Genomic DNA, 12,910 nt, shown 5'->3' on the forward strand with positions numbered 1-12,910 from the left:
GGACAGGCAGCAAGGGCCAGTAGCCACTCTGGGGGGGCTGGCTGGGCTCTAGTGGGAATGGCAGGGCCTCAGCCAAAAGGGGCAGGGCTGGGGGCTTGCCTCCCCGAGCCATGGGGTCACCCAGGCTTATGGCTAACTGCATCTTCACTCAGAGCTTTTTCAACATCTGTGTCAGTCAGCCCTCACAGTTCCTCGCTCCCCTGGGCCCTGGCCAATTTAGCTATTGCATCCGAAGTCTATAGTGGAGATATGGCAGATTTACTACTGCTAAATTTGGACAAATGACCAGGTAGACTTTGAAGCCTCTCCCATTTCGCATCTCACTGAGGAAAAATGGGTGCGGTGGACTTCACACTCCAGTGAGGTGGGAGAGGTCACCCCTCTTCCGTGCTGTGGTTTAGCTGGTGACACTTTTCTGCCGGTCTGGGTTAGAAACGGGGCAGGATCAGATCATCAGGGGGTGTGCACCTTTATCAAAGTTATATAGAACCACGTTGCTTTATAAAGGCTAACGACCAGGCCTGTGCACTTGCAGTAGGGAAAAAAAGGGGTGTGTTTTGTTGTTGTTGTTGTATTTTACAAAAACCTAGATTTGTATAGAAAACTGATGATAGAATTTTGGTAAGCAGAACGGACTGAATTCTTTCAAAAAAAATCAGACAATAAGTGTTTTGTCAAAAATATTTGCTTGTATTATGGCGGGATAAATTGTTTTGATTAAGTTTTTCATTTTCCAAAAAGAAATTGAGGGGATTTTTTTCTTTTTTTTTCTTTTCTCTCTCTCCTTTTAATTAATTAATTAAACATTTTCAGAATTTTTGGTTTTGAAATGACCAGGTAAAACCTACTTTTCCCTTTCACTTCCTGAGAGTTTTCAGATTTTTGCTAGTTGGAAAACTAATTGAAGTGTTAACACTAAAAAATAAAAGTATTGTTAAACTGCAAGAAAGTGTGGGAACGTGAAAAACAAGCACCTCATTCTTCAATATTTTTGGAATTTCCTATTGGGAAAATTTCAAAAGGGGATTTTTTTTCCCCTGCAAAAAAATTTTGCAAGAAAAATCCTGGTTTTCCAGGCTTCTCTGCTTGTAAGGATAATATGTCTGAAAATGTGAGAGTTTTAAAAGAAGAGGTCATAATAACTGTAGAAGCAGGCATGTTTCGGGACACAACAGAACAGATTCTAAATTGGTACACACAGACATAGCTTTGTTGATGTCACTGCAGCAATTCTGACTTACCACCGACTTTGGATGGAAACCCACGTGGTCAAATGGAAACAAAAAGTTTTCCAGAGAGTTTAAAAATGAGGGCAACCGGTTGGTCTATAAACTGATCTATTGGTGCTGACTGAATGGGGCAGACAGGGAGTGCAGGTAAGGAGGAACTGACCATGTTACTGGTCATGTGCTGAAATAAAAACAATTGAATCCACCTCAGTCCATGTTGCTGAAGATTAATAAAGTCAAAAATGGGGAACCTACATCCAAGGGCCTCGGGGAGAGATGGCACTGGCCACCCGCCCCATGGCAAGCCGAGCGCAAGTGGAGTGCCAGCATCCTGAGTTGAGTGTGAGTCGGTGAGTGTGTCTCTTTTTCTGTGTGTCAGTGACCCCTAACCGAAAAAAGAGTCCCCACCTCTGAATTAAGTGATGCAGTGGTAACTCCAGATGGAGTATCACAGTACACAGGCTACGGAGATTAAATTACCAAAAAATATTCTAGATAAATCACCTGTCAAAAGAAGGAAAATCTTTAATTTTCTCTCTTGCCTTCTTTCTTTTCAGATTTGAATGGTTTAACAGCAATGCCAGGTCTTGTCAAAAAGAAATGCAGTTCCTGCTCACCACTCCAGCAAGCTTAATATGTAAGATTTTACAAATTCCAGTGAAGACATGCCTTTCCTGTATCTGTTTTCTGCTGGTTATCAGTACACTTATGTGAACAGAAGCTATTTCCTTTCTCATCAGCCTCCTCATTCTCTCACATTCATTCAATCACAATCCAGAGCCTACAAAATTACTGTACAACACTGGGAAAGTCATTTTGACATCACAAGACCCTAAACTGAAGAGTGAATGAATGATTCATGCAGTAGTAGGGAAACGATTGTCATAAAACAAAGAATCTTTGTTTTGTTTTGTCAGAATCCTGGTAATCACCACTGAGAAAGGTATTATGGAGAGATGCATATCAACAACAAGCCAGAATGCAATTGGACAGGAAATATACTCCACTTTCTAATGTTATCAGGAGATGAAATTCATCCTTTAGAAAGAATCTGCACTGAAGATTTCAATGGGATTTAAATAACATACAAACTTTGTGCAGCTGATCCTGTGCGCTGAGGATGAATTTTACCTGGAGTAATATGAAATATGTATGTAATCAGGTTTTGAAAAGTCAAAAACTTGGGAAATAGATGGTTTTGGGATAGGACAATTTTGATTTCTAAGTCACCAGTTTGAATCCAGTCCTAATTATTACTGGAGACAGGCATAGAGCAAGGCTTTATTTGTGCAGGGGCTTAACCCTGGCTGGCACTTCTTCTCATGCTAGGGCACCGTCCCACGGCCTCTTCCATCAGTGGCATTTAATAAGGTGCACAGTTCTACACCTGCACTCACATCATGGCCTCATCTGTACCATTAGTGCGAGGTTGCCCTGTCTGGGTGATGCCATTTTGTTCTATAAAATGGCATCCTCCACGCGGCATGACCTTGTATGCATGGCGGGCACCATTTTGTTACACTTAAGCCCTGGCACTTCTTCCTTTTCAAATTAAACACTGCTCAGGAGACCTTGGGCCAGATCCTCCAGTAACTGAGATCCGTATAGCTCCACTGACATCAGTGGAATTCCTGGGTCTCATGCAGGAGCAGATTAAGCAGCCTGGATTGCTCACCCTGCTGTCACAGGAGGGTGGCAACCTAGAGGTCCATGCGTTGTGCCCAGATTTATGCCAATATACCACAACATTTAAATTCTTAAACTTCAGAGGGGTAGCCGAGTTAGTCTGTAACTGGAAAAACTTAAACAACAAATAGTCTAGTAGCACTTTAAAGACTAACAAAACATATAGATGGTAGCATGAGCTTTCGTGGGCACAACCCACTTCTTCAGATGAATTCTTAAATTCTTAGTTTTTCCTGAAGTTATTTCAAACAAACCCATTAGAAAACATCTTAACCAAACATAGAGAGCTTTGACCCCTAGACACCGCACTGTAAAGTTTCCTGCAAAGAGCAGCACCACTAGGATTAACAGCGCTTGTGGCTAGGGAAGAGGCTGGGTTCAGACCAGGTCTGAAATATGTTCCTGATCTTCGTGGCTTTCTTGCTCCTGCCTTAAATAGCTTGGGGGTAATACTCAGGGTCTCCCGCCTCCAGTGGAAAGTGGTGGTGGGGGCACAGTATCACAAAGTAATTTATAAGAAACACATGGGATAAATGGAAGCAGATTCTGAGTCCCCTCTGAAACACTAGACAGTCACTTGGGGGTTCAAAAAGAAAGAGAATGGCGCTGTGTTTGATTTAAAAAGCCAACTGCAGGCCTTACAAATCCTGCTCCCCTTCTAACAGAGAGAGGCTTTCAGAAACCGACTGTTTTGTATCGCTTTACAAGTAACAGCTCACTGTCTGATTAGGGAGCCAATCCACTTCTACTTCCTAAGCCTGACAACATGGAGCTTGCTACTTGTACACCTCCTGCTTCCAGCTCCCTTACTGTGCTTTTTCATTATCTATATTGGGGGAGCACCCAGAGCCCGAAACCAGGATCAGGGCCCCATTGTGCCAGATGCTGCCTGTGCACACCAGTCCCTGCCCTGAAAGAGTGCAAGCTGGAAAGATGCTGTCAGCATGTCTTTAACAATACTGAGTCTGATCACATGTGCCATAGTACAGTACAACCATTAGCACCCGCCCTGAGTGCCTCTCAAGGTTTTATTTCTCTGTTATAATCTCTTGTTCTTTACCGTGGGGATAGGCTGGTAGAACTTGATGAAGATAGAAAAACTCTATGCTGTGATACTGACCAACATGTCTAAAACCCAACATTCGCTCCAGGAGGACATAGGCACGGTCTTCAAGTACTTAACAGGCTGCCATAAAAAAAAGATGGAGAGACATTGCTCTTTCTTGCCACAGAAGGCAGGAGAAGAGGCAATGAGTCCAAATGACAGCACAGCAGATGGAGATTAAATCTCATCAGAAACTTCCTAACTGCCTGAACAGGAGGGCAGTGGAACAGACGCCTGGGGAGGTTGTGGTAGATCCTTCACTGGCGGTTTTGAAGAAGAGACTCCGTAGCCACTTGTCTCAGATGGTAGAGCCATAACAGATCCTGCATCTAAGCAAGGGGTTAGAGCAGATGATCCTTGCAGCTCCTATGTACCTAGATCAGCAGCCTGGCTCTCAGAAGCGCTGGCCACCCACCGTCTCTTGTTGCCTTCACCGGGAAACTGTTGGGTGCTCAGTACTTCTGAAAATCAGGTCACTTGCCTAGGTTTTTAAATACGGCTTTAGGAGCACAGCCTTAGCTCCCCACTTGTGAACATTTTGTCCAATATCTCTGTGATATCAGATTTCAGGTTGCTGGTCACTTACCCCTCCCCATGGTTTTTGACGGGGTACGCATAGGTGACTTGTGGTAGCAACCAGGAGGTGCATCACCCCCATGTGTCCTCACCAAGATTTTAATTACTAAATAGGGTACTTCCTCGCGCTACCTCCCTGTTCCTCTGGGTGGCCCTCCCTGCACCCTCTCCCCGGCAGGCACCATGGGACCTATGTGACCCTTCATGCCCACTCCCACCCATTACCCCTGCACATCAGAATCCCCGCGAGTACAAATTCTCTCTCTAAATGTATCCATTTGTAAATCTAAAACCTGGGGGCGCTCTTTGCCAGGAATGTCATCACCCCAGACAGTTGCTCCAGGTAGGGACACTTGAGGACAGTACATCTGGATGTGACTGGACATAAAACAGTGCTGCTCTGAACCTCAAGCTGGGAAGCGGGGGGGGGGGGGGGGGGGAGGAAATGCTCAAATTGGCAGGCACTTGAAGATCCTAACGTTGACTAAGGCTGTCTCCTAATAAAAACTATATTTAAAGCAGGAGAAAGGTCTCAAACAGGAAAAAAAATGGTTTAATATGTTCTTGAAAAAGGTACCAGAACAAGCCAACAAAACACATTTTAGGCAGGGCAGGTTCCTATTTATAAGAGTGTTTTCAGTTGCTTATACCCTCGCCAAACTGAAACCATTTAGTTCCACACTAGGTATCTGTCGGATTCTGAATTTTTTTGGGGGTGGGGGGAATGTTTCAGCAAAAATTATTCCGCTGTTTCCAAGAAGAGGATAAGGAACCACTGTGTGGATTTTGTCCATATTAATGAATTGGTTGTAGGAATGTTATTCTTAGAAGTGCTAATTTCTCCAGGCTTTGGAGCAGGAGTTTAAAATTTGGGAGGGAGTGGCCATTGTGACAGGAAAGTGCCTTTGGCTTTTTCCATGAAAAAATGCCAGATTTGGCCAAGAAAACATTGCCATTTGTACATGCTCAACAAAGACTTGCCAGAGTCTTCAAAGAATCTGTCTGTACTGAGCATGCTCCAGTCCTTCCTAGCTCTTCAGTGCCACGGGACTGTGTATGCACCATCCCAGTGATGCTGGGGTTGAACAGCTCAAGGCTGGGGCAGGACACTAGAACTGAGGCCAGGGTACTGTCTATCCTGTGCTCTCAATGCTCCCCTGCTAGCATCCAGGTTGTGAGGAGAGAGAAGAAGCTGCCTGATACAGGATGCGGGAAAGTAAGGAATATGTGGTAAGGAGGACATAGGTGGGGGCAGGGATGGGAGGGAAGAAGAGTGGGAGGTGCGTAGCAGTTGAGAGGGGAAAGCCTAGCAAGTGGGGAATGAAGGGGGTTAGTAGAAGGAGAGCCAGTCGAAGCCCATTGCAGGCCCTACACAGAAACATTTTCCCTCCCCCAGTGCTAAAATAGGCAAGTGCTTATAATAAAAAGTGAATAGCGATTCCCTCTGAGGTGCAGAGGACTCTAAGCAATTGCCTAGCTTTGCACCAGCTCTGAGAGACGACGACAGGAGCCAAGAGGTGGAGGAAGTTGGCTAGCAACAGAGGGGGGAGAAACACAGAGGCAGAAGTTCTATCACCACAGGAGTTTTGCAAAGTTACCTTCATTATGATTGTGAATTATTCAGATACAGTGGTGAGAGCACCGTAGACACGTGCAGAAAGAAATAACACGGCATTTCGTCAACGGGGCACTAGGATGCAATCTTCCATTAAACAAACAAGCACATTCTATTTTTTCCAGAGCACCCCTGTCTCATTCAACACACAAGATGGGCCTATTCCCGGCATGAATTGGGATTGTGCAGTGAAGTGTTCCTGCTTCTGCCACAGAGTTCCTGTGTGCTGCTGGGCAAGTCCCTTAAACCAGAGCTTTTACTGCACTAATGGCCACTAATTATGGGTTTCTTGTTTTCTGGGTGCCCAACTTGGAACCCTGGGGTCTGCTCGGTGGAAATGCTAAGTGCTCATAACTACCACTGATATCAATGCCAGACTTCATGTATTGTGCTACATAATGCAAAAGGTCAGTGAAAATTCACCTACTAACAGCCAGATTTTTAAAGGTATATAAGAGTCTACAGATACTGACAGGTGTCTAATAGGATTTTCATAGACTTTTTGAAAATCCCACTAGACACATATATGAAGCATTAGGCACTTATATAGCTTTAAGTCTCAGGGTCCTAATATCTCATATCAGGCACCCAAAATTAATGGACATTTTTTACTGTAATTTCTCAGTTCCCGCTCTATAAATAGAGATACTACTAACAGTGCACCTCACAAGGAGTTATGAAAATTAATGAATGAATGTTTAATGACAACCATAGAAAAAACATGAGGAAATTAATTGTTCTGTCTTTCAGGCAAGGTTTGAATAGTATTAATTAAAGAAGGCCTATGGCCATACACTGAGGCTACACTACAGCGCTACTTCAGGATACTGTAGGTAAACCTCATTCCACGAGGAGTAAGGGACATTTCAGAATAGTGGGTTATTTCAAAATTTGTTGCTGTGTAGACAGCATCAAATTACAAAATAAGCTATTTCGAAATTGACTCGAAATGAGCTACGCAATTTGTATAGCTCAAATTTCATAGCTTATTTTTAGCTATGGGTGCAGTGTAGATGCACCCTGAATGATGAGAATAAAACAAACTTCCAGCCCCTACTAAATGAGGGAAGGATCCTGTGCAAAAAAGCAGCATATGATCATATACTTAAAGATTGTATAATGGATATGCACCTGGGGGCCAAATGAAAGTTGCACAGGAAGCCTAAATGCTGGTATTTTCTAGGTTGTAAATGCATAATGTTGTTTTGACACTGACTTTTTTTTTTAATGCAATGCAGTATTTCATATACACAGTTAAAGAAAAAAGAGAGAATCTCACCATTATTAAGATAAACTCCTTTTAAGGGTGTGTATAGACAGGCCAGTAATATGCTTCTGGGTTTGGCTCTGCTAATGATGGCTTTAAATGCAAAAAATGAGCCATATAAAACAATATTAAATTAGACCTGAGAGAAACTAAGTGCTGCTCTGGCCCTGCACTGCCCGAGGGAGCTTTAGCCAAGCACATTATAAGCAGGAGGCCAGAAATGTCAAAGAAAGTGTAAACAACCTGTGCAGATGTGGTACTAAAGACAACCTTCCCCTCACTCTGTTCCAGGGGTGTTTTTTCCTGCATCCTGCATTCAGGGGTGTGAATGTTTTCAATGAACCTTCCTGCAAGAGTGAGGTGGTCAAAAGGGGGAGGTTCTGAGGTAAACAGACACAAGTGGACACAATGTCATATTAAATACATGGCTCTTAGTAACCTAACATCCAGTTTCAACTTCACCAAGAGAAGGAAAGACACAGTCTTTATGGGCCCACGTCTATCCCCTTCTATCAGTATCCTCATCAGTTTGCACCTCTAGATTAACTGTGGCCCTAGAAGGCATGCATCAACAGTCCCCCTCAGTTCTCCATGTGGGGTGAACAGGTTTTCCCTTAGAGGGCACGAGACAATAGTTATACCCATTTTGTCCACTGGCATAAGCCAGGTTCCACCAAGACAGCATGAGGCACCATTCCACCAGGCTGGCTCAAGCTGATGAAGATGGTTCTGTCGAAATGATACTACACCGATCCATAGTTGTGTGTCTGGAATGTGCACAATTCCTCCCAAAGGTCACGGAGCTGCCCAACAGCTCTGGCTTATTTCTTAACAATGGTTTCTCTATGCAAAGGTCCTCTAGAAATGATCCAGAATGACATCAACTGGATCGTTTGGTAGGCTGCAAAGGAGGAAGAGGAAGTATCTTCCCTGAGGAGACCTCATTATTATAACAAACTGTTCTGTAGCTTTGTACTTGGACTACTGAGGCCACAGCTCATCTGCAGGGAAAGTGTTGAGCAAGGCCTTCACTCTGGGGTAACCTGCAGCAGTGCAAACAATGCTGCCATCAGGTAAGCAGGTTTTGCAGTGATGGCAGAACTTGCACTGGTGATAACTGTTCAGCATGAAAACACTGGCTGGTCCAAGGGCAGGAAAAAGCAAGTGAAAAATAATCCGAGGGGGTGGGAAGAAATGTTCCCTCTAATCTTTTCCATCCACATGCAGATTTTTTCACCCATGTGTGGAATAAATTTTATATGCACAAAAGGATGTTAGAAGTGCACCACCAGAAGAAACAAAGAACCTAGCTGTGGACACAATACTGATCAGCTGGGCAGCATTTGAATCTCTCCTGAGTGACCACACAAGCATACACCATACCGGGAACACTGGTTGGGAGCAGCCAATTGTGAGGTCATAGTCTATGGGAGCTTGGCACCAAATTACTAATGGGAGCAGAGCCTTAAGCTTAGATAACGGCATCCATGGATTGTACAGCTGGTCTCCATTAGGCCTTTCATAAGGGATCCTCCTCCTCAGACCTCACTTATATGTGCCAGACTAAAGCTACATATAAAATTCAGCTACACATTTTAAAGTGGCAGCAAAAATTTGGAGAAACCACCACTGGTCTCACCCTCCAAGCGGGGAGATAGCATGGAGCAAGTGGTGGCAAAAGTGTAACTACCAGGTAGGAATGTGGCCCATAGCACTCTAAAGCCACATCTACACTCTGCAGAAGATTGACACAATCAATCTTCTGGAGTTTGATTTAGCAAGTCTAGTTAAGACTTGCTAAATCAAACTCAGAGTGCACCTCCACCAGCACATGGTACTCCTGCTCAGCCTCAGTGTGACCTCTTGGTTCAGCAGGCCTTCCCCCTCAAGAAACCTGCAAGAAACCTCTGCATAGGCACAATCTTGGCTCTTGCACCTCAGATCCAGGAAACTCTAGCAACAATAGCATTACCGAGTAACTCTAGTGAGAGGCAGACTGGGTAAGCGTATGCTCCACCCTGAGAAAAGGACATGGAAGTTGCTGCTGTCCATGCTTCCCTATTGCTCCTGGAAGTATCATTCCTGCCTGAGACACATGGACTAGATCCTCAGCTGATTTAAGTTAGATTTCAGAGGAACAGTGCTAATTTACAGCAGGTGAGGTTCTGGTCCAATTCTCCAGGAGTTGGTACTCAGTTCCTAGTGCTGCCCCCATGCCAGGAGTGAGGAACCTTGTTTTGCTTGGGGGCCACTGACCCACAAAAAGATTGTCGGAGGCCACATACAAGTGAGAAGAAGAAAAAAATGACTCACCTCACTCACACTCAACTTGGGGTGCCAGCCATGAGCCGCATTTTCTCCAACCCTGAGCTACACCAGATGGCCAGTGCACAGTCTCGCCCAGAGACAAAAGCAGATACACTCTATGCCCAGTTTATACCAATTTGCATGCAGCCCTCAGGCTCCTGGCATATTTTCAATGGACACAGTTAAGGTGCTCTTGGTGCAAGATAAAGGAGGTCTTTGAAATCTAATCCCAGGGAAGCCAGAAGCATATGACTATTTCCTGTTTCATTTTATTAAAGTGTTTCTTGAAATTCCCTGGTTAATTCCCTGTTAATATAGTAAATCAGACAAACTTGATGTGGCATAAAATAGGATACCAAATAAACCCCCCTGAGGCTGTGTCTAAATATAGCTTACTCTGGTTTTTAGCAGCTTGCTGATGGAGCTAGCAGATTGCATGCATTCTTCCTTCTGTAGCAGTAGGCAACGCTTTAAACTTTACAATACTCATGCAGAATGGTCTAGCATATGAACAGAATATAAAAATATATTACCTACTGCATCCGGAATGAAAAAGTTGTAGCCAAGAAGACTGTAGTGAAGCACAGATGGTATAATTCCCTTCAAACCAGCATAGCTCCAGTCCGACTGGAGAGGAGTCATTTGAATGAAGAGTGGCAGATGATTAGATCTAGGAGCAACAAGGGCAAATGAACAGCAAAACCAGACACACGTGTGCAATGTTTAGTAAGCCAGACTGCCTCAGCTCTTTTGAAAAGCATTACCTGCCTCACCCTGTGCAGAGACATCTGAGGGCGTGTGTACGCTGGACCTACAACATAGTGTGTATGACTATACTACGGGATAAGGTTGAATTAAGCTACACAACTTCAACTACATTAATTGCATAGTTGAAATTGAAGTACCTTAACTCAACTGTCGGCGCTGTTCACACTGCAAGAAGTCGAAGGGAGAACACTCTCCTTTACACTTCCCTTACTCCTCATGGAAACAGGACTAACAGCATCAACCGGAGCATCCCTCTCAGTTCGAATCAGTTGTCTTCACTAGACCCACTAATTCGAACCCTGGAAGATCAACGGTAGCACCTTTGATCTTCTCGGTAGTGTAGATATACCCAGTCTGAACACCTAGATAGAACTTGGGGTAGTTAGCTCATCCTGTCCCCTGTGCATGACAGATACGGATGTTTGTGTTTATCCAAGCTGGAAATGACACCTCCTGTGCCAGTGTAGACGTACTCCGAATGCTCATCCCTACTAGAATAAGACACCATTTCCTTACATTTTTCAACACCAATGTCGTCTATTATAATTTCCACCCTCATAACTCCTCGCAATTTTTTATAGTGACTTTTTTATATGCTCTGGAACACGACTAGCAACAAATGGCACACCCTTAAACAAAACACCCATATATTATCTGAAAAGTCACAAACTTAGAGCTTGGCAGGTTCTTTGTCTAACTCAGAATATTCTTTCTACAACGTGTTTGGCCCCAATTTCTTCAAGTTTTAGTCATAGAGTTCACACTGCACAGCTTTATTTACAGTACATGAATTGGTGCATATTCTTAATTGGTTTCACTTTCAGTTTCCATGTCTAGCGTTAGATCAGTCTGTATGTTGAGCTAAATGTTCAATAATTACTTTTTCCATAAAATTAAAATTTCACTTGTCATAATATACTAGCACAATTTTTTTCCTTGGTAATTGGACCACGAGAGTAAAATGACTTGTTTCTCTAATTATTGAATTTTTCTTTCAGACACTGAGTCTTTGTGGTCATTTGAGAAATCTCTCCAGATACAGCCTACACTCTCTGGATGTAATTTTATAGCATTTACAGCAAACATTTTTCTGTAATGTCATGGATAGATAGATTTTCAGTCTTCATACAATCAGTGTTTAACTATTTCAAAAGATATTATAATTATATTACATTATACTGGTTTCTAAAGCAAATTGTAATGGTTATCTGTCTTTACAATAGAATATGGAACAAATTTTACTTTTCTATATCCTTTACTTACCTACTTACCATATTTAATGTAAGAACACTTCATTTTACTCCAGTGTCTAGGTAAAAAGGTCATAGTTCTGTCATTAATGATTAGCTATATTAATTAGTCTGAAACAGTAAATTCTACAGATACTATTAACAAAGAGACCAGAATTATAGAAAATTTCACCAAAATAGACACTCTTGACTTTAACTATCTGACATACTGTAACTTTGAAAAAATATTGTTTCATTGCTTTCATGGCATATTTGACCAAATGCTGGGCAATTCGTTGGCTAATGTACTTGACCACATCTAATGAGGAAAGATTTTTATTTTGATATCCTTCACTTCTAGTTTTGTCTCTAACATCACGACACTGAACTACTTGCTTCTATTGTGTTGGATCACTATGAGCCAAAATCTACATTTCACTCAATTCATGATTGGCCCAATAAGATGTCTAAAACTTGGGTCATCTTCTCCACAAGAGTTTGCCTCATTTAGTCTTTTTTACTCGAGATTCAAGTCGTTTGGTTACCAAGAATCACATGATTCCTCAAATTCAAGTTTGAGCTTTAACCATCAAGTCAGTCACTTACAAGTTAACTAATATTTATTGCCCTTGACCATAAATTTTTAAAAAATGAATGTCATATTTTCCTAGGTTTCAGTAATTCTAAAATCACAGAAATACAGGGCTGGAATAGGTCATCTAGTCCTTCCCTCTGTGCTAAGGCAACATTAAGTAAACCTAGAACATCCCTGACAAAGTTTATCCATTCTTTAAAACTTCAATGACAAGGATTCTACAAACATCTTGGTAACCTGTTCCAGTGCTTACCTACTCTTAGGCTATGTCTACACTGCAGGCTTTTTGTGCAAGAACTGTCTTGCGCAAGAGTTTCTGCACAAAAATTATTGCACAAGAGTGCATCCACACTGTCATGTGCCTTTGCGCAAGAGTGTGGACGCGCTCTTGCGCAAGAAAGCTCTGACGGCCATTTTAGCCATTGGGGTTTCTTGCACAAGAAACCCCTGTTGCCTGTCCACTCTGCCTTCTTGCGCAAGAGCTCTTGCGCAAGAGGGCTTATTCCTCATGGGGAGAGGAATAACTCTTGCAC

General features: G+C 42.9%; 1 protein-coding gene across 1 annotated transcript in view; it reads right to left on the reverse strand.

Moving 5' to 3' along the window:
- LOC102449468 (SITS-binding protein-like) overlaps nt 1–12,910 on the reverse strand; it is a 67,100-nt gene that overhangs the window by 21,269 nt on the left and 32,921 nt on the right. The window contains exon 7 of the mRNA XM_014577823.3: nt 10,319–10,455. Coding sequence (XP_014433309.2) covers nt 10,319–10,455 — 137 coding nt within the window. The remainder of the gene's footprint in view (nt 1–10,318; nt 10,456–12,910) is intronic.

This window comes from Pelodiscus sinensis, chromosome 4 (genome assembly GCF_049634645.1).
Source record: "Pelodiscus sinensis isolate JC-2024 chromosome 4, ASM4963464v1, whole genome shotgun sequence".
NCBI classification, from domain to species: domain Eukaryota; kingdom Metazoa; phylum Chordata; order Testudines; family Trionychidae; genus Pelodiscus; species Pelodiscus sinensis.